The sequence below is a fragment of the Ptychodera flava genome (genome assembly GCF_041260155.1).
Source record: "Ptychodera flava strain L36383 chromosome 23 unlocalized genomic scaffold, AS_Pfla_20210202 Scaffold_23__1_contigs__length_28996876_pilon, whole genome shotgun sequence".
NCBI lineage: Eukaryota > Metazoa > Hemichordata > Enteropneusta > Ptychoderidae > Ptychodera > Ptychodera flava.
The window spans coordinates 8,007,147-8,035,109 of NW_027248277.1; the positions used below are offsets into that span (position 1 = coordinate 8,007,147).

General features: G+C 37.0%; 1 protein-coding gene across 3 annotated transcripts; it reads right to left on the reverse strand.

Annotated features, from left to right (window-relative positions):
• Positions 1-243: 243 nt before the first annotated feature.
• Positions 244-27,939, reverse strand: LOC139124153 (short transient receptor potential channel 3-like). 3 transcript variants are annotated; one of them, XM_070690298.1, is made up of 9 exons: positions 27,635-27,939; positions 25,893-26,038; positions 24,586-24,736; positions 22,204-23,436; positions 20,742-21,463; positions 19,785-20,046; positions 18,998-19,165; positions 18,150-18,209; positions 244-2,840 (listed from the first exon to the last, which is right to left on the reverse strand). In XM_070690298.1, exons 4-9 carry the CDS (start codon positions 22,363-22,365, stop codon positions 2,787-2,789), a joined length of 1,428 nt encoding a protein of 475 aa, XP_070546399.1. In that variant the 5' UTR covers positions 22,366-23,436; positions 24,586-24,736; positions 25,893-26,038; positions 27,635-27,939; the 3' UTR covers positions 244-2,786. The 3 variants fall into 3 exon arrangements, 2 of the variants coding, with proteins under 2 accessions (XP_070546399.1, XP_070546398.1); XM_070690297.1 differs by lacking the exons at positions 22,204-23,436; positions 24,586-24,736; positions 25,893-26,038; positions 27,635-27,939 and having other exon boundaries at positions 245-2,840; positions 20,742-21,013; XR_011549871.1 differs by lacking the exons at positions 18,150-18,209; positions 18,998-19,165; positions 19,785-20,046; ... (3 more) ...; positions 25,893-26,038; positions 27,635-27,939 and adding exons at positions 7,639-8,678; positions 9,475-9,881 and having other exon boundaries at positions 253-2,840.
• Between the last annotated feature and the right edge of the window lie 24 nt (positions 27,940-27,963).

Consider the following 27,963-nt stretch of genomic DNA (forward strand, 5'->3'; position numbering starts at 1 on the left):
ACTTGTATGTCGAAAGAATGGTGTACCGCCGGTGCCATACTGACCTGGTACACGTTGAGCAATATAGTGTGATATTTTGCGATTTAAAAACATGTAGCAAGATGTTGCGATATAAAAACATGTGGTGCTATTATTACATTCGGTAATCAAAATACAGCCCCCCCCATGCAGAAGTTGCATTTGCCCTGCGCTTGTTTTAATTATCCGCACACACCTCCCCCAAAGTTTCATTTGCCATGACCACTTTACGAATGCTGCTTACAAACCGCCACTGATACCAACATGGAACAGATATTCCATGGATATGGCCACAAAGTTGTCATGCTGTTTCATTAAGATGAATTAGCACTGCCATGCATGATTGCAGTTTCTATAGAAACGAACCAATCATGAATAATTGTACAGGTACAGAGAAAGAAAGAGGAAGCATAGCTGGGTACCCAGAAAGTTAGCAAAATTGTTTTCAGCAGACTGGAATGGGCCCCTGTAACTGTCTCAACTGTCAATTGACCTCTTAAAAGTTTAATGTTCAATATTAACTTGGATACTGTGACTCCCCAAATTTCAGTTTCAATTGCAATTTTGTACATGAAGAAAATACACATTTTTTAAAGAAAAAGCAAGATTTTCAGAAATAGCATCCACATAGCAACTCCATTGAACCAACTTCTCATGAATAGTGAGTATACCTGAAACCTGCACTGCTATAGAAAGATATAGAGTAGAAAAACTCACAAGAATGGTAAAATTCAACAGGCATACATATTTTACACATTGCTCCTCTATGACAAATGGGTGAGATGACATTTAATTAGGGAACTGAATGGTATGGATTACATGTACAGTAAGATGGGAAGATAATTTTACAACAGCTATACATGACCTAAATTGACTGCCTCAGGGGTTCATGATTTGTGCAAATAATCACTCAATCTTTATTCTACTCAAACAAATACTGACAGAGGATATGGTATGTTACGTCAAGATACATCACAAAATTTTATGAGTGAATAATAAAAAAGTAAACTCTTTTATAAAAAGCTGCCTACAGCCATGTTGGTTTATACACCCACTATGCAAGAGAATGAAGTATTAACAGAAAAGCTGATTTGAAAATAACAAAATTTAGGATTATTATCAATGTTTATTGGATAAACTGGGAATACGAAACATGACATTTAGGTATGAAACTGCACATTTTTAGCATTTTGTCAATTGTGACTACAAGGTGACCTTTCCTACCACATTAAATTTGATACACTTCCATATTGACTTCGTGAACATGAGTGCGGCAGCTGTAATTTTTCCCATCGAAATTTTAGTGCAACATGTGACCACTTTTGATGAATTTTTCTGTAAGTTTTTTTGATAATTTTGGACCAAATGGATGTCAAATTTCACTGGCTAAAAGATTTTTCAAAATTTTGACAGATATCTGAAAAGAAAATTTGATTTGATTATATTTTATAAATGTTGCAAAAACTGACTTTGGTGCTCAAAGTTATGTGTGAGGTTGAGATATTTCCTGTAAAATGAACATATAGTTTAATTCACTATACACACTGGCAATTATGTCTAATGAAAATCCATTGTAACATTTCTCAATACTCCTATCAATACATGCAATTGCTACAATTATCATCGACACGCATGAAAGGAAGTGACTCTATGTAATATTTAGGAGAATCATTTTTTATCTTCCAATACCGTATCAAATTTGAGACGATACTGTAGAGGTCAATTTGAAACACATTTAGAATGATATTGACGTGGCATACAATTGGATTTGTCCAACGACAGAACTGACAAACGAAGATATGACGAAGCTTGTTTTTCTTACGAAATGCTAATAACCTATTTGCTACAATATGCCAGTGAGTTATTCGCTTAAATATGCTAATGAGCAATATTCCTCAATAAGTTGTCGAGCTGGATGCAAGCAAGTTATTTTAGAAACTATAAACATTACCAGAAGGGGGCCTTATCGAAAAAAGCATTTAAAAATAACAGGAGAAAAAAATTAACAAAAGTGGAAACATAACTGTAAAATTTGGACAACCGTCAATGAGGTCATTCCTAGCTACCTACATACTTGCACTAAACTTAAAACTTACCATAGATGAGACATAACACAATTGAATGACAAAAAATGGCTATTGCTCCCATAAATACAACTCTGCTATGCCATCATTTTTACATTATCTGAATAAAGACTTCCTGGTGACATCTGAATGAAATTGACACGTACAGAATGACATGTTTCTGAGAAGAAAAGGAGAGGCTTATAAAACTACAAGGTTGTCCCAATATGTAAAAATGCAAAATTTATCAATCTTTTAAGGGTATCGCAAAGAATCAAATGACCAAATATATGTGGTACATTTGAAGGAGGTAGACTGTAGACGGATGACAATAGAAAACCATCTGATTTAGCAAGATTCACGTTATTGTCAACAAAGATTAGCATATAGCTATATGTTGTATTTCACCACATGCAACAGTCATTTCCACTTGGAATGCATTAAATCGTGTCAGCATATGGCTAAAGTAAGGCTAAAAACCTGTATATTTGGCACTACTACTTGTAAACAAAGAATGTGTATAGTAGTGTAAGAAACTGTATTTTTGCAGGACTCTCATCACCGTTGAGTAGTTGTCATCATCATCATCATCGCAACCAATGGATTGGTAAGGCTGCAGTAAGTATACATGTAGTTTGAAGCCATGATGTTTATTCTCAGCAGGTACCACTTCAGCGTATGTAGTGACCCAATCTGGAATTCATGTTATTTGTCATTCACATGTTTACTGATATATTCCATCTTCAATGTCTGGATCAACTAAATTAAAACACAAAGTAAATGACATATTTACTGATAATGAAATGTACAATGCCACCGTCAGTTTAGCTACCATGCCAATATTTCATATCAATATTATCATACATTAGAAATGTAATACTTATTCTGGAAAATCTGTCTTCCCATTACGTTCATAAATAAACACCTGGAAGATGATTTATGTAAACTGCATTGGGAGATGACAATCATTTCAGTGCATGCTCATTTCAATAATTCAACTCTATAACACCTACCTACCTTTGTATGTATGTATGGATATATGTATGTATATATGTACATGTATGTATGTATGTATGTATGTATGTATGTATGTATGTATGTATGTATGTATGTATACATATGTACCGGTACATGTGTGCATGTATGTATGTATGTATATATGTACATGTATGTATGTATGTACTGGTATGTACGTATGTATGTATGTATGTATGTATGTATGTATGTATGCATATATGTATGTATGTATGTATGTACGTATGTATGTACGTATGTATGTACGTACGTACATATGTATGTATGTATGTACGTATGTATGTACCTGTACGTATGTATGTATGTATGTACCGGTATGTTTGTATGTATGTACCGGTATGTTTGTATGTATGTATGTATGTATGTATGTATGTTTTCCAGTGAAAGAACCTCATTTATGTTATACTGTAAAAATCATTAATTTTGACAGGGATTTAACTTTACTATTTTTATATTTGAGATATTTTACTGGCAATGAAGTTCAAGTTGTTGCCCGTACAACAACACATTCTATTGTTGTTTATCAATTGATTTGATTTAGCAGACTTTATGTTTCAGTGAAAACAGTCAAATTAAATCCCAGTGAATAATTAATTAATGCTTTACAGTTGTTTGTGCAGAGATTATATTTTCACGTGGTAAAAACTTTAACATATCACAGTACAACACACTGGTTTACAGAGATTACATATTCAAATTACATTGCAGTAGAAATATCTGTTTTTTATACGTATGTTATTTGATTTTCATCACCTGTGTATGAAGGAACAGACTGACTATGCATAATATTTTTCAAACTGTAAAACACTTTTTTTTTAATGGCAATTAAAATATTATAAAGATACAGCATAACGTATGTTTCTTCTCATTCATGTTGATGTACGTATGTCACAAGTACTTAGAAATCTGTCTTGTGAATGTATTTTAGTCAAATTCAATTCCATTCTGACTGCCCATTTTAATATGTGTGGTTATCAACTATTTCAATATCCAATTTAATAGATGACTTTAGTATTCGAAAGGTCAGCCACCTTGAATCTCGCTAGGATGGCAAGATGTCATACCCTCTGTCAATTTGCGAGGTCAGCCATCTTGTAAATACGAACAGAGTTCCATTTGTTCAATCACTTTATAGAAATATAAATGTGAAACGAACTAGGCTGAATTTGCGCAGGAATCTTCTGTTCCGAAGTGTGATTCGTCCTGAGCCATCAATTTTGACCATATATTGGTTGTGTCGGTGTACCTCAACAATACTGCCGTCCCCTGTCCCACTTGTGGTGTCTGTCTGGTTCTGCATGCGGACAGATTTCCCAACGGCAATATGCGGAAATCATATACTGGTAGAGTGCTCTCCCTAGGTGTCAGCCATTCGCTTCTGAAATTGTGGATTGCTTCTGAGTAGCGGCCACATGGTCGTGAAGCCCGCGAAGTCCCCCGCGGGTGCATTCAAGACGAGCTTCTCTGGGTTGAGGGTGATGCTGTTTTGGTCGCATATATCTAACCAATGGACCGCTTGGAAGTACACTCTCTTCAATTGTGTCTGACCATAGTAGCGCATCGTCCATGCACTTGACCTTGTCACCAGTATCCCTGACTAACTTCTCATACTACCGTGAGTCAAACCCTCTCCCGAAGCCATATGATACCCTTGTGGGGCAGATAAGTGTCGGTAATGTCGCCAGAGAGTTATGAAAGTTATTTTGTGACAGTCGTCCTTATGTAGTGGGATGCTGTGATAACCGTTCCACGCATAAAAGACTATCGTGCGTGTCCCGTTATTATTATTATACTTTATTGTCCTAAAAAGGATAATCACCTTACAGCTCAGAGGATAAAAATAACGACCTGACAGACATAAAAAACCAAAACAAAACAAAACACAAACTAAGTCAGAAAACACACGGAAAAAAAAAATACACTTCAGAGATTGAGTCTCTTAATGGCTGTTGGGACAAAGCTCTTTCTGTACCTTAATTTGTTACACTTCAAGCAGCGAAATCTCCTTCCTGAAGGTAATAATTCAAAAGAGGAATACAAAGGATGGTTTACGTCAGCAGTGATTGATCGTGCTTTGCGCAGTATTGCACTATCCGTGAGCACTGAAAGGGACGGAGTTGGTCTACCAATTATCTTAGCAGCAGTTTGCGAGATTTTTAACAACTTATTGCGATTTACGGTAGAGAGCAACGAAAAGTAGCAGATATTGCAATAAGTCAGAAGTGGTTCAATAATACTCCGATATAGTAAGAGTAACAGATGTGAATCCACATCAAAGGAACGCAGCCTCCTAAGCACGTGCAACCTCTGCTGACATTTCTTTTGAAGGGCTGTTGTATGATGACTAAATGAAAGTTTACTGTCGAGAATTACGCCAAGGTACTTGAAAAAGGTCACTTGTTCAACAGGTTCTCCATCAATACAAATCGGGTCATTTTGGTCAGGAACCTGACGAAAGTCGATTGTAAGCTCTTTCGTCTTTGATACATTTAGCTCTAGGAAATTCGAGCTACACCAATCAGAAAAATATTTAACAGAATTTATGTAATCAATTTTCGAGTTTAAGTCACTAAGGAGAGCAAGTACAGCTGCATCATCTGAAAATTTGAAAAATGGGCTAGTTGGAGAACTACTTTGGCAATCATTTGTATACAAAATAAACAAGAACGGACTTAAAACACATCCTTGTGGGGCACCAGTGTTTGTAGAAATCATCGTGGATTTGGACTGTCCAACCCTTACACACTGTGGTCTGTCAGTTAGGAAATTATAAACCAATGAATAATTGAAGATGGAACATTGAACTTCATTAATTTATCTATCATAATATGTCGCTGAATAGTGTTAAAAGCAGAACTGAAATCAATGAATAGAATCTTGGCATAGTTACCAGCTTTATCTAGATGTTCTAACAATCTATGGAGAAGGCAAGCGACTGCGTCATCTGTACCTCTTTTACGTTGATATGCAAACTGATTTGGGTCCAGTTTTGATTGAACGTGGGGGAGGAGATTTGACAGGATCAACCTTTCAAGACATTTCATAATGAGAGATGTGAGGGCTACTGGTCTATAGTGATTTAATTCAGAAGGTGATGAAATTTTGGGAACGGGTACGATTGTCGACGTTTTCCAAATTTTAGGGATAGTGCCAGTGTCAATGGAACGCTGAAATAAATTTTGAAACACAGGACCAAGATCATCAGCGCACGCCCTCAGCACCCGACCAGTAACACCGTCTGGGCCTGGGGCTTTGCGCGGTTTCGTACCTTTCAGCTGGCGCCGTACATCACAAGCAGTAATGACTATGTCATTTTGAAGTGGAAGTGGACAGGAGGTCAGCCTTCTGTTACATTCTGCAGAAAAGTCTTTTTTGTCAAACCTGGTGTATAAGAACTTGTCTTGCCAGGTGAAACAGAGATTTGTGTGGTGAGTCTCGCAGGTGTGTTTGTTCAAGGCCTGGAAGTCGATGGAGCGTCTAGGCTTGCTGTCATTTTTTTGCGCAGATCATCATACAGTGACATATGTCACTGATGTACCGATGGGTACTTCCTCCAGTACACCAAGACAAACAGCTTGATCGAGGCCTGCTTTTACTTCGTCTTGCCAGTGTACAACCGTATGTTGGATTGTGCCACCCTGGTTACCATGGTGTTCTCTGCTCGGACGGCAAGCACCCTCATCACTGCCCAATAAGCTCTCACCTGCCGCGCTGGTGAAGTCTTTCCTTGGGTCCTCCTCACAGCACTGTGTGAGTATGTCGGATCCAACAAGTTTAGTACCTGTCTTGTACTCGTTCCAGCGGGTTGAAGTACAACCAGGTCTTGTTCATTCCGGCCAGTGCTATCGTGGGGCGTGTGAGTTTCTCCACTTTGGCATTCACCCCCGGTATGCTGGTGTGTAGCGATATAGTCACAACCCTTGATCAGGCACTTCGCATTCACAGACGCCATAATTTGTAAAAGTTTTCAATTACTCACGTGTGCCTGTGGTGTTATCACAGGGAAACAAACAAAGAAGCATGCAAATAAATAAATAAACAAACATACAGACAAACATACAAACAAGAAATAAACAAAATATAAAATATAGAATGTTGAATAAACATGCAAAGAAATAAATGTATACACATATATATTCAATATATGTATATTCAATATATATTTATATATATATATATATATATATATATATATATATATATATGTGTGTGTGTATATGTATGTGTGTGTGTGTGTGTGTGAGTGAGTGTAGTAAATTCAGCATATTGAAAAGAGAAAAAAAGACTGAAATGATTGACTGAACAGCTCATGCAACATATTCAACCACAGCGGTACCTCTACTTACTACACTCTCACAAGGGACGTGACTTTATGGTCGCCCACGCCATGGCATGTCAGGTGATATAATATTTCATATCGCACATTACGTGACCATCTCAATAGGAATTTATCATAGCGTGAGAAATGCCTGCCATACAGGTACTCAAGGTGTAAAAGAAAGGTACATGTATCACAACTCACCAGGGATGCCACCAACATTCACACTCTTTTGTTTCAAACACTGTTTCTGCCGTTGCAACAAGATCTTCATGTCACTCCATAGCTGCTTTTCATCAATTAACTGTCAGAGCATCTGTTTGGAATCTTCGAGATCTTCAGAACCAAATTCTGTCATCTCATTATCTAGTTTCTTCCTCAGGTACTTTTCTCTTGCTTCCGCATTTCTCCTTAATCTCTTTTCTTCTTTGATTTTGTCCATTAGCTCTTCCCTATCCATTGATTCCATATTCCTTTTGGTGTTGTTCGAGTCAATATCATGTAATGCACGCTTTGCATGAAGTCGCCTCTTTAAATAATGGCATTTTGTGCAGTATGTTGAAAAGTTTTTGCAGAACAACTCACAGTCACTGCTTCGTAACCTTAATACTTCCTTCTCTGATGTCTTCCACAGTTCTGTTTTGATGAATTTCATACGCGGCTCCTCGTGCCACTCAATCCCAGGACACAGCTCAGCGTTCCAAACCATTGTTAGAAGCGCATTTATATTTTGAGAAGTAATCCCTTCAGTTGAGAATTCTGATGCTTTGAATCCAATGTCATCCAAATTAACTGAATGACTCCCATACTTTACAACTACAGATAACTTATCTCCATTCCTACGTATGTGGACTTCTGTCAGAATTCTACATGAATTCACAGTATCTTCGTTTGTTGACATTTTGATCCAAGCCACACAGTCCTCATTTACTGATGCTACACTCCAACCAGATGGACTATAAGCTTTTACTTGATCCCAAGTCATGCAATGCATATCTGGTGATGAACTGTCCTTGTTGATCTTACTAAGGTTGGTGTATATCCTTGTCCGTTGTTTAGTGTAAGGAATGAAACGCCTTTTGACACTTATTTGATCAGCCCATATTTCTCGTATAAAACTGCCAACTCTGTTCTCTTGTCTGACACATTTAAGGTTAGAATGTTGGGTTGCCCATTCTATGTGCTGTGTGATGTCCTTCAGAGTTGTTTCTTCACCTGGTACAACATGGTAGTTGTTTATCAACCTATGGAGACAGAAGCAAATGTTAATGCTATACAAAAATACCAAATATTGCACAGTTTGAAATAAGGTTGTCATAAATCAAAGTTGAATTCTTCACGGCCATTCAATTAATAAGTTTATATTTTATCTCAGGTCGTTTGCATACTCCAGTTTCTTCTTTTTTGAAATTGTTTATAAGAAGACTCAAAATGGGTTTAAAAGGGCAGTGTACAAAGTTAACATATCCGCTGTGATGTACACTTGCTGTCCCTCTCAAGTACACGTAATTCGATTGATATCCCATTGAACTTTACATATAAAACCATGGTAGCTTCCGCCCTCCATTTTCAAATAATCAGCGAAATAATTGAACCGCCTAGATTAAACAATTTAACCCATCATAGAAAATATCTGGAAGAAGAGAAGAATGAAATTACAAAATTAGAAATTTTGCCATATCCGGCGATACTCGTACGGTCGAAAATTGCTAAGAAACTTTGAACCTAGCCCGGGCCCTACTAGTATGGCGAGAGTGTCCGGCTTTGGCTACGCCGCCTCCGTAGCCAAAGCCGGACACTCTCGCCATACTCGTAGGGCTAGGTTGAACCTAGCTGCAGTACAGTAGCTCGAGGTTTTGCCTGGGTATTTGGGTTGGACGGCAAAACCGGCCACCCGACCCAAATATCCAGGCAAAACCTCGAGCTACTGTACTGCAGCTGGGTTGAACTACGGTCTCTCTACGGACCGTGGTTGAACCAAGGGGAGTCGCTCGGGAGATACATAGCTTATGTCTGCTAAAGATATGCAAAAACACTTACCACAGCCTTGTCTGGAAACTTAATGAATCGGTCATTGCAGATAGCAGAAGAACCGCTTGGTTTATTAGCGCAATCAGAACGCTAAACCGGTATTCGGCTTGCCTGTGAACGCTTCCTGGCTCAAGTGTTTAGTATTTTGAATGTTCAACCTGACCGCGCGCCCGGCATCCCCAGGCTTGTACGGTAGGCAAATGCAGAGCAATCCTTCAAATTAACAGATGAAATGAGTGCATTTGAATTCCAGAAAAGTTATTACTTTGGTGACATTATATCGAATTTTACTCTGAAATGCCCTGTGTGTAAGCACTTTACAGACGTGCGAGAGGTAAACACTGGCGCAAAGTTAACACGATACTTTCAGCTTGGGACGAGGCTAGCAGAGGTTTGTGGGTTCATTAGTCGACTGACTCTGCCAAAACGGCATACGTGATTGGTCCCTGTACTATTTCAGAGGACTGGCGTACTAGTACCTCAGGCCCCCCTCAGGCACAGGACCTGGGTATATTTTTCATGCAGAAGGGCAGAATCTAGAATAAATGGTATCGTCAAGACTTTTAAGGAATCGCCGGAAAATTTGAGGTTTTTTGGTGTGTGTTTTGTTTTGTTTTGTTTTTTTGTTTTGTTAAATACAGGTGCCGCCCAAAAAACGAGCGGTCAACGAACACAGGCGGCGTATACTCAAGTGTCTTGGTACAATAGGGGATAATTTTATTCAAGAAAACTTAAACTACAAAAACCTAAAAGTTACAACACACAGTGAGGGACCAAGTTCTCCCATTGTAATGCAAATGCGTAATGAATATGCAAAATAAACAGCTTGATTCAGGAGAACGCTGGAACCCTTCTAACCTACACACTAAAACTATACAATAAATGACTAACTAAAATCTATCCCTGAAAACACAACTTAAAAAACTATTAAATCACGGCAAACTAAAAGAAATACAAAAGTTAAGAAAGATTAAATCCTGCAAAGTTAAAAATTGCAAAGCCAGAACCACACTTTGAAAAACCAGCAAAAGGGTGGGTGGGTGAGGAAACAGGCTGTTTGCACACTGGCCAGCAGCAGCACACTAAAATATTTTGTAAAAACTCCCCACAAGAAACTTCTGTTCCCATTATGCAAAAATGCAGCGTGACCAAAGCATATCACATCTGTTGCATACCCATGATCTCTGACATTGAAACCAGCTGCCCTGCATTTAAAATCAGTTAAACAAATTTAACTTTACCTTAATACAGGTGCCGCCCAAAAAACGAGCGGTCAACGAACACAGGCGGCGTATACTCAAGTGTCTTGGTACAATAGGGGATAATTTTATTCAAGAAAACTTAAACTACAAAAACCTAAAAGTTACAACACACAGTGAGGGACCAAGTTCTCCCATTGTAATGCAAATGCGTAATGAATATGCAAAATAAACAGCTTGATTCAGGGAGAACGCTGGAACCCTTCTAACCTACACACTAAAACTATACAATAAATGACTAACTAAAATCCCCCAAACCCCAAGACACTTGATCGTAAGAAGTAGGATCAAACGGAGGGTAGACGAGTTGCAAAATGCTGAATTGAACTTAGCCGTAAGGGAAGGGAGGGGTGCAGATATTTTCTAAAGGAATCGCTTTTCCAATCTCCCAGTAACTTAATTAATTCCGAAGGAATGCCACATTGCAGGGCCCATGATGCCCCGCCTCGACGAAAACTATGAGTGGAATAAAACTTAAAATTAGGAACCAAAGGTTGCAAAAGAGACGCCAGTCGCTTGCTGAAAGCCCCCGCGAGAAGAGGGCGAGGTGAAGGAAAGGACGGGAGCACAAAGGCAGGACCGTCACAAGAAGAGGGACAGGAGACAAAAGCCGCAAAAGTAGCAGTCACGGGACACAGGGGATGGCCTCTGAGATAGGGGAGCGGAAGTAGTAACTCCCGGTCCTGACACTGGATGGTCTTTGACCATCTGATAATAATCGCTAAACCCCATGGAAACTTCAGGAAATCCCGACGTGTTAAATGACGAGAGGAATCAAAATCTTTGACAGATAAGGGAAGGACATTTGACCTCCGCAATAGGCAAAAAAATAGGACCAGACAAACCGCCCAGAAAACAATATCGACGGGCTTAGACAGGTCTAGTTGTGAATGTAAACCAAGCAGAAGCTCTGGGGTGATGGGAAGCTTGCGATTAACTGCAGTGCCTTTAACTCTAGCGACACCTTTCAACAAGGAACTAAGAGAGAAATTATCTACTAGGGGGTTTGAAAATCCCCCCTCAAGATGAAGGAGGCGGATAATATTAAGATACTGACGTACTGATGAAGTCGACAATCGCCTAGCCAAATAAACTGCATACCGACATACTACCCCGGGTTCAATGGGTACCGGGTTGTACCCGTACTGATTGCAGAATTGTAAATAGGCTTTACGGTGTACTTTGTATGTTGATTTTGTCGATGTGGAAAAGGCATTACTCCTATAGAAAGCGATTTCGAAGTCGAGTTCTCTCTCCAGTTCCTGAAGTTTGGGATCTGAGTGATAAGCAAGGAAAAGGCAGCATGAGACATATGAAACCAGAAAGAATTAAGAAAACTAGCATGTGTAGTTTGTGACGAAAGCATAGCATGTAAACGCTGAAATTGACCTGGTTGATGCAAGCGAGAAATAGCATCTGGAATGTGATTATCCTTTCCCGGAATATAGATAGCCTTGATGTGAAAGTTATGACAGACTGAAATCCAGAAAAGCTCACGCAAGGCAGACATAACTATTCTATTACGAGATGTCCCTTTGTTTATGTTTGCCATGGCAACCTGACTATCTGTGTAAATGTGAACAGTTGAATTTTTCCACTTTGGACCCCAGCGCCTTGCCGCTAAAACAACTGATAAAACCTCCTTATGGTTAATATGCAACGGGGTGACTGCTGGCCAATCCCTTTCCCATAACGTGTATTGCCAGTCATTCCTATGGAAAATTCCTGATGCTTGCGATGATGCATCTACATGTACATCCGTAATTGGACGGGGGTCGACAAATTTGTGAGTACCATTGAAATGTGCAAGATAATCTAGCCACCATTTTATATCAAGCATAAAATCAGAAGAAAGCAGCAATTTATGAGTAGCTCGACGCAGCAAATTGAGGTTATCTAATATTCTACGGAGGAAACTTCTACCCCCTCTGATAACGCGGCAGGCCCATGATAGCTTCCCTGCAAGGGACTCAAGCTGGCGGCGAGTAGCACGTTTTTTGCCAACAAAAGTAAGCAGTAGCTGGCGCAACTCATTAAGCTTAGGCAGCGGCAATTGAAGAGTTAGCTCCACAGTATTGATTTCGATCCCCAAAAAGGTCAATTTTTGGGTGGGACCCACCACCTTATTCCAAGCAATGCTGAAGCCAAGATTGCGAAGCAGCTGAAGAAGAGTGTTTAGGGCGGCAAGACAAGACTGATAATCATCTGCAACGATTAGAAAATCGTCCAAATACACAACAATTGCATTGTAACCCTTGCGTGCCATAATACGGCGAACAGACTGTGTTAGTCGGTGAAAAATTCCTGGGGCTTTAGTTGCTCCAAAAGGCAGGCGAGTATCGAAAAACCAAGTAGGCTGATTTTGGCCAGAAAAAGTCCATTCAAGCCCTGTCGCTTGATAATTAGAGGGGTGTATTTTGACTGACCTATACGCTGATTTAAGGTCAACCTTGGCGAGGTAACTACCCTTGGAAATGAGCTTTGTTGCATCGTCAATAGTCTGATATGTAAAATGCTCATGAGTGGCATAATCATTAACGGCACTTCCCTCAGGTTGGCTACAGTCATGAATTAAACGAACTTCACTAGAATCAGGCTTTGGGATAGCGCCAAGGGCACTAACAATAGTTGGCTTATTCTCTGTGATAACATAATGACCTTCAGCAATTTCAGCTAAAATCTGTTTTTCAACTTTGGCTCTAGAGTGGACAGTGGCCGACTTATAATTTTTCATATGAGCTGGGCGATAATTAGTACCCTTGTTAGTTATATTAAAACCCTCTTTGATGCCTGCCAAGAGGAAATCTTTATCACAATCATTTTGAAGTTCAGTGGCCCAGATATGATAATTTAAACCCGACGAGTAAGGATTGAAAAAGGGGGGTGTATTTAAACATGGTTCTGACTGCCTAAGTTTTTTGAATGCTCAAACTTTGGGTGAGGCTTACGACAATTGTTTTCCATGCAGACGTGCGCATAAGTACATCTTGTTCCCCATTTACAGTCGCCCTTGTTAAACCCGATACAAATGGGCCGGCCAGAGTTGTTGTCAATCGGCGCTGGTGGCCTATTTGATGGTTTTGTATGAAATTGACTAGTAGACTTAAATGGTTGCTGACCATGTGATTTTTCACGGAGAGCAATAGTAGTAAGATGAGGAATGTCACTGCCCCACGCAAAATTATGAATGGCCTGAAGTTGCCTGTATTGCTGGTCATACAAAACTACTGACACCCATGTATACATGTCTGAAAGTTGAGAAATTTTATCCGTATAAGACAGTTGATTAAGCAGAGAATTCCAATCCAGAGAACTTTGAAATATTAACTCGTACTTGATACGTGCATTAGCACAAGTCTACTGTGTGGGAGTTACATTTTCAATGCGAGGTTTTCTTGATGCCGATTCTTAAATTAACTCCCCGTTCTCACCGGTACTAATAATCTCCTTTTTTCTAACATAATAATTAATGGTTTTCGGCAATAAAATCTACAATGTCAGGTATTTCTCACCGTTACTATTATTCTGAGTTTGTATATATACTAATGGTTCTAGGTCTGCCCTTGTTGAACTCGAGACGAAAGGTTCGAAGAATTTTGATTGGGAAGTCCGTTGACTTGTTTATTCAATAACTGGTGAAGTGGCGTTGGTTCAGTTTTCCCTGGAACACTTGGTCCATCGATGCCATGAGTTGTTGGACGAAGTCTATATCTGGTAGCGATGCCGTAGGCTTTGGGTTGGTAGGAGGCGCTGAGACGAAGTTTATGTTATTATCACCGGTGAGAGTGTTTTGCTTTGTTGTAGTCGAAATCCGCATGTGTCGAGCTGAAGATTTGCTATTGCTGCCTGTAGAAGACGGCGTTGGGCCAGAGTTCAACCTTCATTTGAGCAATGTCGCTTTCTTGTATAAGTTTTACTGCTGGTAAGCACGTAAAACCAGAATTCGCCAGTAGAGTCAAAGTAGAGGATGATACATAATTCTTCGTTGCCCATTGTTGCAGCTCTGCGTCAACCATACACGTAAGACTATCATCATTTGGTCCGCTATTTGAAATTGGCGCAGCCGGAGTTGTAAGAAATAACGCTGAAGGAGTCCCTGAACTTTTTGGCGTGTTCATGGCTTTTCACGTAGAAAAGGTGCTGGTTAAACAGGGGAGAAAAAAGAGTCAAAACTGCCAATGTCCGAGGTATGACTCACCCTTAACAACAGGTTTTCGTGCACTCTGTACTGTTGGCTAAACAGGAACCGTACGTAGTAATACACACTATTCGGCTGGTTAGTGGTCAGAGGCCGCTGATAGCGGAGCTCTCCTCGGGCATACAGGCGCTTTCTCCTGGAGCAAAAAACAGGCTGTTTGCACACTGGCCAGCAGCAGCACACTAAAATATTTTGTAAAAACTCCCCACAAGAAACTTCTGTTCCCATTATGCAAAAATGCAGCGTGACCAAAGCATATCACATCTGTTGCATACCCATGATCTCTGACATTGAAACCAGCTGCCCTGCATTTAAAATCAGTTAAACAAATTTAACTTTACCTTTTTTTGGGGGGGGGGGATCGCATTACACTGGCCCCCAGTCGCCAGGCTTTCTCGCCAGTTGAGTTACTGGCCAAGGCGTTCACCCCACGATCTACGTAACAGCCACCTAGCCACACAGCCACGGTGCGCAGGGCTACGCAAACAGTCAAATACAGTGCAACATAACAACTTAATACACAGCATTACATTTTCCTATTTCCAGGATAAAATTCGAAAAAAAAATTTCCAATTCAGAATTTTCCTTTTTCCCGTAGGCCCTATTCAATTTTTCCTAAAAAATATTCAAAAAATCATCACAATTTGTCCAAGATTTTCCGTTTTTCCCACAAAAGTATACAAAAGACCTTGGTTTTCGATAAAGGGGAAATCTTTTTCGTTGTGTAATACGGATGGGCAATTCATAATAAATGTCAATCAATGATTTAATAATGACCATGGTAATAATAATATGGAAATAACAGGCGACGCGCTGACCATTAACCTTTTTATGGGTAAGGGCGAGAGGAAAGCCAAAAGTTAACAGGCTTTCCTCGAGCCTGCGCCCATAAATAGATGTTATGGTCAGGGCAGAGTCTGTTATTTCCATTATATTAACAATGAATCCAAGAAAACCGTGAAAATTTGCGAAAATTTCCTAAGCGAACGATAACTGGGCCCTAGAACTGTGCTATATGCGACGCACTGTCACGCGCGCTGTAAAAATTTGGCAATTCAGAAAAAAGTATCTGAACTTGGCCAACAAGTGCTCCATTTTATTTTGTGATTGGTTATGATTTATATTTCAGCTTTAAAGTTACGATACTTTGAGCTGCTAATCGTATTATTCATATTCACGGGCATATAAACAAAAGCATTACTGCTTATTTGTGGTCAGTCACGTGGTTCAGCTCAACCAATCAAAATGCGACGACCGGGGCATGGCAATATAATTAATAACAACAGTAGTGAAAATATTAGTAATAACAGCAGTAGTGCGTGAAGTCATTTGAACAATGATGACGTAATGCTGTGAAGTTATTTGAACAATGATGATATAATGCTGTGAAGTTATTTGAACAATGATGACATAATGCTGGGAAGTCATTTGAACAATGATGACATAATGCTGTGAAGTCATTTGAACAATGATGATATAATGCGGTGAAGTCATATGAACAATGATGACATAACGCTGGGAAGTCATTTGAACAGTGATGATATAATGATATAATGCTGTGAAGTTATTTGAACAATGGTGACATAATGCTGTGAAGTCATTTGAACAATGATGACATAATGCTGTGAAGTCATTTGAACAATGTTGACATAATGCTGTGAAGTCATTTGAACAATGATGACATAATGCTGTGAAGTCATTTAAACAATGATGACGTAATGCTGTGAAGTCATTCGAAAAATGATGACATAATGCTGTCACAGTCACGCGCTGTAAAATTTTGGCAAATCCGGAGATGTTTTCAGAAAAAAAAGTATCTGAACTTGGCCAACAAGTGCTCCATTTTATTTTGTGATTGGTTATGATTTATATTTCAGCTTTAAAGTTACGATACTTTGAGCTGCTAATCGTATTATTCATATTCACGGGCATATAAACAAAAGCATTACTGCTTATTTGTGGTCAGTCACGTGGTTCAGCTCAACCAATGGCAATGGCATGGCAATATAATTAATAACAACAGTAGTGAAAATATTAGTAATAACAGCAGTAGTGCGTGAAGTCATTTGAACAATGGTGATATAATGCTGTGAAGTTATTTGAACAATGATGACATAATGCTGGGAAGTCATTTGAACAATGATGACATAATGCTGGGAAGTCATTTGAACAATGATGATATAATGCTGTGAAGTTATTTGAACAATGGTGATATAATGCTGTGAAGTCATTTGAACAATGATGACATTATGCTGGGAAGTCATTTGAACAATAATGACATAATGCTGTGAAGTCATTTAAACAATGATGACATAATGCTGTGAAGTTATTTGAACAATGGTGATATAATGCTGTGAAGTTATTTGAACAATGATGACATAATGCTGGGAAGTCATTTGAACAATGATAACATAATGCTGGGAAGTCATTTGAACAATAATGATATAGATGATATAATGCTATTAAGTTATTTGAACAATGGTGATATAATGCTGTGAAGTTATTTGAACAATGATGACGTAATGCTGGGAAGTCATTTGAACAATGATGACATAATGCTGGGAAGTCATTTGAACAATGATGACATAATGCTGGGAAGTCATTTGAACAATAATGATATAGATGATATAATGCTATTAAGTTATTTGAACAATGGTGATATAATGCTGTGAAGTTATTTGAACAATGATGACATAATGCTGGGAAGTCATTTGAACAATGATGACATAATGCTGGGAAGTCATTTGAACAATGATGACATAATGCTGTGAAGTTATTTGAACAATGATGATATAATGCGGTGAAGTCATATGAACAATGATGACATAACGCTGGGAAGTCATTTGAACAATGATGATATAGATGATATAATGCTGTGAAGTTATTTGAACAATGGTGATATAATGCTGTGAAGTCATTTTAACAATGATGATATAAAGCTGGGAAGTCATTTGAACAATGATGATATAATGCTGTGAAGTTATTTGAACAATGGTGACATAATGCTGTGAAGTCATTTTAACAATGATGATATAATGCTGGGAAGTCATTTGAACAATGATGATATAATGCTGTGAAGTCATTTGAACAATGATGACATAATGCTGTGAAGTTATTTGAACAATGATGACATAATGCTGTGAAGTCATTCGAAAAATGATGACATAATGCTGTGAAGTCATTTGAACAATGATGACATAATGTTGGAGATTTATCATGATTCTTACCTTAGTATATGTTATGGTTTCTTCGATATTAACAACATGCGATATTGATGCCACATTACTCTATAAGAAAACAATTATGATTTTGTATTACATGTTTTTTCAAAAACTTGATCCAAAAGCCTACTTAGCCTTTGGGAAGCATGTTCAACGGCCCTAGTCCTAGAAAGGCATGAAAATGTAGAGATTTATTGAAATGACAAAAAAGCACACCCAGTCACAGTACACTGAAATTGAAATTGAAATTCTTGCATGAAGCATCAACAGTTGAATGCTCGTGCCTGTTCCAACCGTTATTGTCACGTTTCGAACAATCATATAGGAGTATTTGCATCATCAATGTACTACTAAGATGTAATCTGGAAACACATCAGTGCATAGAAGGTCCGGCAAGCCCTGTGCAAGCTTTCCCTTACTTTCCTTTGTTTTATCATAAATATTGATTTTTATGTAAGTAAAAGTGAAAGACTGAAATTTCTGCTTACAGTTTTTCACTGGAACCTTCAAACATACAAGATATAGAAGAAATAGCCTAAGGGTAACTGCATTAGATAGGATAAAATAAATTACCTAACATTTTCTGATATATTATATCAAAATAGCCGCTATTCCTGTGTTAGTTCTATAGAGGAAATCAATTTCCCAATTTTGAAAAAGCTGAGACGGCGGTGATTTTTGTTTTTCATTCTTGGAGCATCAAAATGAGCTCTAACAAACGATACACCAGTATTGACAAAATATTAAGAGTCCATATGAGATCGAATATCTGTATCACCGGCGCATATTCAACCTTAAAACAAGATGAAACGGCTTATGACAATGAATGGATTCCTGTAAATGAACTAGCTTACCTGCTGATTTACGTGATTGCCAGCATTGAGTCTTGGTAATCGTCCGACCAGCTTACGAAGACAGACAAATGTCGGTAATATATTCCATGGAGGAGCCAAGGTAGGTCCTCTGATGAAATCCATCCACAGTTTTGTGCGGACAAAGCTTAATTCGACGTCGATGTTCTCCTGTAGGTGTTACATGGGGACAGATCAATAGAATGCATGCACATGTTCCACAACACATGTTTACATGTTTATCGTAGGTGAGTTACAGTTTCTTTGTTCATTTTGAGGCAGAAATTAATCTGACACGATTGGATGTAATTTTGGATGGTGAAGTAATGTCGATTTAATCTACAAGTGTAATCTCATCTGCTTTTCTTCTTATATTACACAGTTGTTTATATGAGTATGAAATATTGTAACGTTTTTTGAGAAATCTGAAAAATCTGAAAATCCAATTATCCCAAATTAATTCCAATCGTGTTATCTATATCTGTGAATTAAAACGTCACTTTTAAAATGTCGCTTTTATCCACGAATGTTGTCCATAAAAATGTAAAATAAGGCTAAAGCCGCCACACGAAGTCTCCTTTTGACTGAATATATCATTTTATAAATTAACGGGACTCGAAATTTCGGATAAGTATCAAACAGACCAACGGAAAAATTATCGATCATCCCTCATGCAGCGCGAGATTCTAGTCAAGAAGAAAAGATGAAAAAACATGCAACTTGAACACATGAAAAGTTATTAAGTAGCCAGGCAAAACAAATTTAATAGCGTGAAATACATGATATTCACCTTGAGTTTTGTGTAAGTATCTGACATCATAGCAATACAGAGATTTAACAACACCAGTAGTATCAGCAAACAAAACATTCCATAAAGCACATTTCCGATGGTATATTTACCGCCAGATATTTGATTGGCAGTGTGGTTGAGTGTGACATTCGTTATATTGCCAATACCAGTGATACTATCGGCTTGTTTCATGATTGATAAATCTGAGGTGTGGTCCTTGCCAAAGATTGCCCATATCAGCATCATGATACCGCTTCCTAAGCTGTGAATAAAATAAACTTGTCAAAAGGAACGAAGGCTGTTAGCCAGACAAGACTGGAGTTTGTATATACCGTGACACGACTTGCTCTGATTGAATTATTGTGTCAAATACATACATACATACATACATACATACATACATACATACATACATACATACATACATACATACATACATACATACACACATACATACATACATACATACATACATACATACATACATACATACATACATACATACATACATACATACATACACACACACACACACACACATACATACATACATACATACATACATACATACATACATACATACATACATACATACATACATACATACATACATACATACATACATACATACACATATACACAAATACATACATAACATACATACATACATACATACATACATACATACACACACACACACATACATACATACATACATACATACATACGTACGTACGTACGTACGTACGTACGTACGTACATACATACATACATACATACATACATACATACATACATACATACATACATACATACATACATACATACATACATACATACATACATACATACATACATACATGCTGAAGGTGGGTGAATAGCATTTGAATATGTGAGTCTTATAAAATATTGAGGTGTAATACAATTCTACTTATTAATTTTTCACTGCATACTTACTCACTGAACTTGTTGGGCGTGCCGTTAGTTGCTAATGTACTATGATAGTTTACATATAGGGCCATAGCTGTTGACGATACGACCATCATGAACAAGCAAATAAAAGTAAGCACATCCCAGGCCATCCGAGTGAAAATCAATAACATGGCGCCAAGATCATCGACGAGATAGAGATACTGCATCAGACGTAAGAACATGAAGACCACAGCAAATGATTGCAGCGCTTCCGAAATTAGCCTTAAGTGGAGTGAATTTAAAGCATCTTCATTCCCTTTAATTAAAAATGAGATGTGAACGAAGAAGAGAAGCAGAATAATAATATCGATTATGTTCCAAATGTCTTGTAAGTAACGCTTTAAACCATAATAATTAGCCTGCTGAATTTCACGAATAAGCATGCCACAGCACAGTAAAGAGGTCACTGAGTATTGTAAATCAAACATTGGGTGCAAAATCGGAATGAAGTAAGATACAAGGAATAAAAGGTAAGAAAACAAAAACATAACAAATCTTGTTTTGGGTGAAGCAATGAAGTTAGTCAGTCGTGTACAGGGAAAACAAGTGTACAAAAGGGCAAGGGGTGGTTGCAACCCAAAACAAACAATCAACATAAACACAGCGTAGAATATCTTCCACAGAATTCCTGGATATTGTGACCATCTAGGTTGGCCGTTTAACCAGGCGGATTGAAGTATGTCTTGAGTATGAGGATGGCCTATGAACTGAAAGAAAATCAAAAGCAGACAAGTGTGACGTGAATGTAAGTTTTGGAGAGGAAATAAGATGAATTTCTTGTCGGTGAAAGGTTTCTGGAATTAAAATTATTATGTAGACTACGGCTGGGAGACAATATTCGAACACCGCGAACGTTTTCGATATATTTCCGGTCAAACCGCCTTTGCAAGCTCATTTTAAAGTTTATGGAGCAAATCAATTTTCATCGGCCAAATTTTGTGAACAGAAAAAAAATAATTTGTAGAGTCAAGAAAGGGATGACGGCCATTTTTAAATTCAAAATTCGGAAAATATTGTGTAATTTGTTTCTCTAGTACCAACTTTTGCACGATGAGTCTTTACCTTTATTGTTGATTTTGAACAGTAATTTGTTAACTTATATATATATATATATATATATATATATATATATATATATATATATATATATATATAATTTATATAATTATATAAAATAATTATATATATATATATATATATATATATATATATATATATATATATATATATATATATATATATATATATATATATGAGCAAACGTTTCAGTCTTTCAGTGTCGAGGCACTTAACCATGGTATCATCTTAAGATATGCATTTAGAGTCACAACAACCTCGGTCAAATACACTCTCTCAAGATTTCCGTTTAAATTTTCAAATCATGCATTTGTAGTGAACCATGTCACCGAACACCAAATGTAGAGCTCCTCCCGTGTCTATAACCAACCTTTTTTTGTTCTTTCTCTATAGCTTCCCTCAGTGTGGACCAATCATCGTCCATATATGAAACTTCTGATTTATTGGACCCATTGAGTAAAACGAACAACGCATCTGTATTGCCGCAAAGTTCCAACATTTCAATGGTAAAGTTCTCCAAACGCAAGACCATGTTCAAATACTCTTGCTATGAAAGCAAACAATATAGAATCGTTATTTGGTCAAAGTAAATTTATCTATATTGGGCCGCATTGTGTTCATGATATTGTAGCCCCGCTAGCTGTAACTCTTGAACTTTGTTACACAAAAATATGTTCCTATTCTCTCCTGGTTTTCTCTGAATTATACCCTCTGAAAGGATAGGGGCTTGTGTTGCATTAGGAAACCATTCCTTTGTGAAACATTTGGCATGTTAATTCAAATTTTAAGGGTCGTTTTGATTTTCCGCCATTTCACAAATTGGTAATATTACAAAGGAAATAGAACACAATGTCACAGTCGAAAACATTCACCCCTATGCATTACATTGGATTACTCTGTGCACGTATGTTAAGATTTCAGTGCAGACATGCAGAGTATTCACGAGTTTCTCTTTTCGCATGGGAATGCAATTTAATGAGTTGGCACACATTTAATCGCAGTGTAATCTTTATCTTTTCAAAATTGCACATACAATCCACGCGGGTAGTTAATAATACGTGTGTACACGCACCTAAATTAGTACATTCTCGCAAACTTGGTTTCGTTCGAAAGGAAAATCATAAAAATAATGCTAAAATACAGCTAGTTGGGCATTATTGTATTCAAATGGAAATAATTTTATCACCTTTAGACTTCTTTACCCATTATAGTACATAGACAATCATCAATGAACAAAGAATACACAGATACAAACGAATAATCAATCAAACATGCAAAAACATGGTTAAATATGAAACTAGTTACACATGATGTGGAATCATGGAAATTGCTGTTGTAATGTTAAACTTGTCGATATCGAGAAACAGCAACAACACGGTCAAATCAGGAAAGAAGTGCATCTGTCAGATGTTTAACTGATGTTTGCTCCTTACACTATAAATATTCTGATTGCCATTTCCTTTTGATATTCGCTGAAGCTTTGCAGAAAGACGAAAGGCGTCCTGTATGGGGTCTTCACTCGTGAAACACATGTAGGCCGGACTTGATAGGGCGGTGTATCTTCTGACACGCTCCAGCTTGGTCTTTCTTTTCTCTGCGTAATCTACATGGAATCGAGCCATGGTTACATCATTTTCTGTTAAATTTACGTACTAAAGTTTACACTGATTAAAATCGAATGTTTGAATTAAGGAAGAAAATCTACCTCTTAATCTTCTATGTCGAACGTTGTTACGTTTGCATTGTTTAGGATAATGTTTGGGTTTTTAAATTATTCTGTAGCACATTCGGTTTTAAGGTAAATCGCGAATCGGGGACAGATATTCAGTCAAACTTTTTTCAATGCGTTTTTGATATACCTCTTTTGGGGATTCATTTTAAAGCTCTTGTGTAAGAAAACTTTTCATCGGCTTAGTTTTTCGAAATTCGAAAATTGTATTTTTTCCATAAAGTTAACACAAGGATTGCGGTCATTTTGAATTATAAATATCGGTTGGGTTAATTGTTATTCTAGTACCAAAATTTGCACGGTGACCCCCGATTTTTATTCTTGATTTTGAAAGAGAATGGTTGAAAGATTCCTTAAGGAAAGTTTGAGCCAACGTCTAAGTCTTTCATGTTCGAGGTGCATACTACCTTAATGAAAAACTGGAATATGTATTTTACTCGTGACTTTGACGACACGTTTAATTCTTTATTGATTGTACGTATTATTCGTTTTCATGTTTACACATCTAGGGCACGGAAAACATTCGACCATGACAGTGATTTAAAGCTCATGACTCTTGGATATCGGATGATTCTCCCTTCACATTTACCTTTAGACTGAGATCATCGCCATCTTAAAGCTTGACGACTGTTGAATCATGAGCAGGATGTGCTCTATTCTTTGGATAAACCTGACGCTACATCCTGGCTTGCCACCCATTTCTTCGAAATGTTTTGTCTATGTGAATTTTACTTGATAGTAAGTATTTCTCCAATTGTTGATCCTGGGAGTATGTGAATACTTCCTTCAATTACAACAATTAGGCCCACTGCTATAAGAAATTGTCATTAGGCGTAAAAGTACTAAATACTGAATTGAATTATAGCTGGGAATTTTATTGTTTGCTTTATGTAATTTTTTCCCTCTGTTCAATGGGAGGATAAAAGTTGTCGAGAACAAATAAAAGAATAAGCTGAAAATACGATCTACAGTATTAAATTTGACATATTGTAAGTACACACCGGAAAGTGACTTTACATTTACCTTTCGGATACGGTGGGTGTTTCAGTCTCTCTGCCCCATTGATGAGAAGAATATGAACCATTTTGAAGTCATTGTTTTCTGCTGCTATTTGTAATGGCAAAACCTCAGTTCCTTCCGTTAAAACCTTGTGGTTGACATCTACATGATGTTGCTGTGACAAGTAAACATTTACCAAATAAAGATTATATCGGTAAGTTTTCCGCTATTGACTTGAAAACATTTATGCTATATAACACAGCCTTAATACTTACTCAGACAATTATACAACATTCGGTGCATTTTGCTAAATACACTGCCAAGTGTGTTTGTATACATTCCGAGCAATGCATAAGGCTCTGAGCGATGAGTAAGCCCTTTCACTTCGATAGAAAAATTCAGTTTATGAGACGTAACGTTATGTAAAGCACTTTAAATTAGCTGCATGCTCGTTTAACGAATTTGAATTTAAATCGAATGTGCCATGGTTTGTTATTTAGCTAAGAAGACACTGTAACCCGTATCCATGTACTGATACGTTTTAAGTAATTAGCGAGACACTGACTCTAGCTAAACTGGTTAAAAGGCATTGTAGCTAAAATACTTGTTTTACAGTAGTAAACAATAATGAAGCCATCTGTCTATACAAAATTATCTGCTTCTGCGAACACCTGCATATGTTACTCTTTGTTCCGTTGTTCTAGTTTTCTGTCAGAAATACATTGACTATTTGATTGTTTACATCACATGAACATTAAACTGAAAAAGGTACAATTATTTACTGATACGTTTCGAGAAAATAGGGAAGAATAAATTTCGCAAGCAATAGCGACTGTTAAATCGGCAATATTAGTATAGGCAGTCTTTATGTACGTTTCGAAGTGTTTGTGATTCAAGTGCAATAAAGCGTGAAATTAAACCAATCATCAACAAAATATGTGACAGTAAATTTTGTGATTAATGCGTCTTAAAAGTGAGAAAACATACACTTTTGCCAAATCTTCCCGCTATGAAAGTCCCAACCATTCACTTACTAAGTCAAGAATACAAATCAGGTGTCACGTGCAAAATTCGATATAAGAAAAAAATTACTTAATTTTTACCGATATTTGAAATTCAAAAGGGCCACCATCCCTGTGCGGGGTTTAATACATATAAAAATTGTTGTCTATAATGGGTTGGATAATACTGCAGGGTGTCTTTTGTATATATATATATATATATATATATATATATATATATATATATATATATATATATATATATATATATATATATATATATATATATATATATATATATATATATATATATATATATTAGAAACTTACCTCTAAAAACAGTGCAACATCCCTGACATTACCAACTTCAATCAAATCTATCAATTTTCTCTCAGGTACATTGAAATCGTGACTGTTAAACAGATGTCTTTTCCTCGGACTGACTTTAAAATACTTGGCTAACTCGATTTTAAAATCTGCAACATATCCAATGCAATGTTATTCAATAAGTGTATGTATGTATGTATGTATGTATGTATGTATGTATGTATGTATGTATGTATGTATGTGTGTATGTATGTATGTATGTATGTATGTATGTATGTATGTATGTATGTATGTATGTATGTTTTTGTTTCCATGGATATTTCTACTTTTGAATATATATATATATATATATATATATATATATATATATATATATATATATATATATATATATATATATATATATATATATATATATATATATATACCGGTATATTCTCTTATGAGTGCATTGGTGCATTTGTAGTACATATGCGATAGTTTTTTATGATCATTTTCTTCGCCTGGTGTTAGATGTAATTTAGCTTTTTTTCAGTAATATCATATTTTAGACTATATCTTAGATAAATAATTATATCAAGAAACAAAAATAGTGATAGATAAAAACAGGTTGTGTTTGCTATATTCTTTCAAATATAAACGGGCAGCGCCTTCCCGATGCATTTCTGTCATACAAATTGTAGACAAGTCCTAAGACAAAATTTGACCTTGAAAACAAATCATGTTAATAAACGTTTGGCTGTGGGATTAATCATATGTCAGCCAAGATAACAGTGTATAGCTCTGTCATTCGTGCATCTGACATGCAATAAAAGCATTCTCATTGTATTTTTCACTTGATTAACTAAGCCATGTCTTTGTTGCGAATATAAGAACACCGTCATGCATGGATGACATTAATAGATGTTCGCTCGTAAATGAAGTTGAACTGTCAAGATAAACTGCAAACGCATTTTCCATGATGAGGTTCAGTGATGGGAATGTTTTGAGTTATGTGTACCACAATTACATCTAGCAATTACTAATCCTTCGTAAGTTGCAGTTTCGCAAATGCCATTATATGAATAGATTATTCTGCGAGCACGGTTGTATGACAAGTAATTGAACACGTCAATCAATAATATTAAATGACCCATAACCGTTAATAACTTGAACATACAGCATAAAGGACTCTCTTTTCACGGCTACACGCATGTCATTTGTGTGTTTGTTTCGAGTTTTAATATCTGATGTTTTGAGAAAGTCTTATTTGATCAGTTGAATCGTAAGATAATTGTACTTAATTGATGTTGAAATGAAACATTTCGATAAGTTGATGTTATTACCAACAGTACAAGACCCAGCATATCTTTATGTTCGGAATTGTGCTTGGACGATGTTAATAGCAAGGGATATTTCTTTAATAAGCTGTCTTAGTTTGATGTGACAACCATTTCAATGTCCTGATGTCATTACTAAAAGCCAAGACCCAGCGTATCCTTTCATTCGTGATATATCATTAAATGTTTATGGCAAGTCATATTTTTTCTCTAATGTGTCTTTAATTGATGTGACAAAAATGTGACAACCAAGCATTCGATCAATGTTTTGATGTTATTCTGTAAGCCAAGACCCAGCGTATTCTTTCATTTCTAAAGCTTCGCGAGCGATGTTTATCGTAAGTGCTATAATTCGTTATCCTTATTTATCAATTTGTGATTCTACTGATGTAACGCTTTAATATTGTTCAAGTAAATATTACTCACCATAACATGGCGATCGTGTTTCCAGTGCCTCTGGGCTTTTGTCTTGGGCATCACTTTGGGCTGGCAAACTATCCAGAATAATAAGCATTTCTTTACTTCCATTCGTTCGACGTTCATCCATAGCAACGTCGGATACAAATACTAGATGATATTTACAAGTTGGGTATTCTATTTAAAAGAAATCGCAATCTAGATCTAGCCTGATCGATGTCCATACAACACCTACAATATCCGCTCTATCGATTCCCTTCAAGGGCGATATTTTTTATATTTTCGAAGACGAAATACTTGTTGTTCCTACTAAGTTAGGCTTGTTATTCAAATGAAAC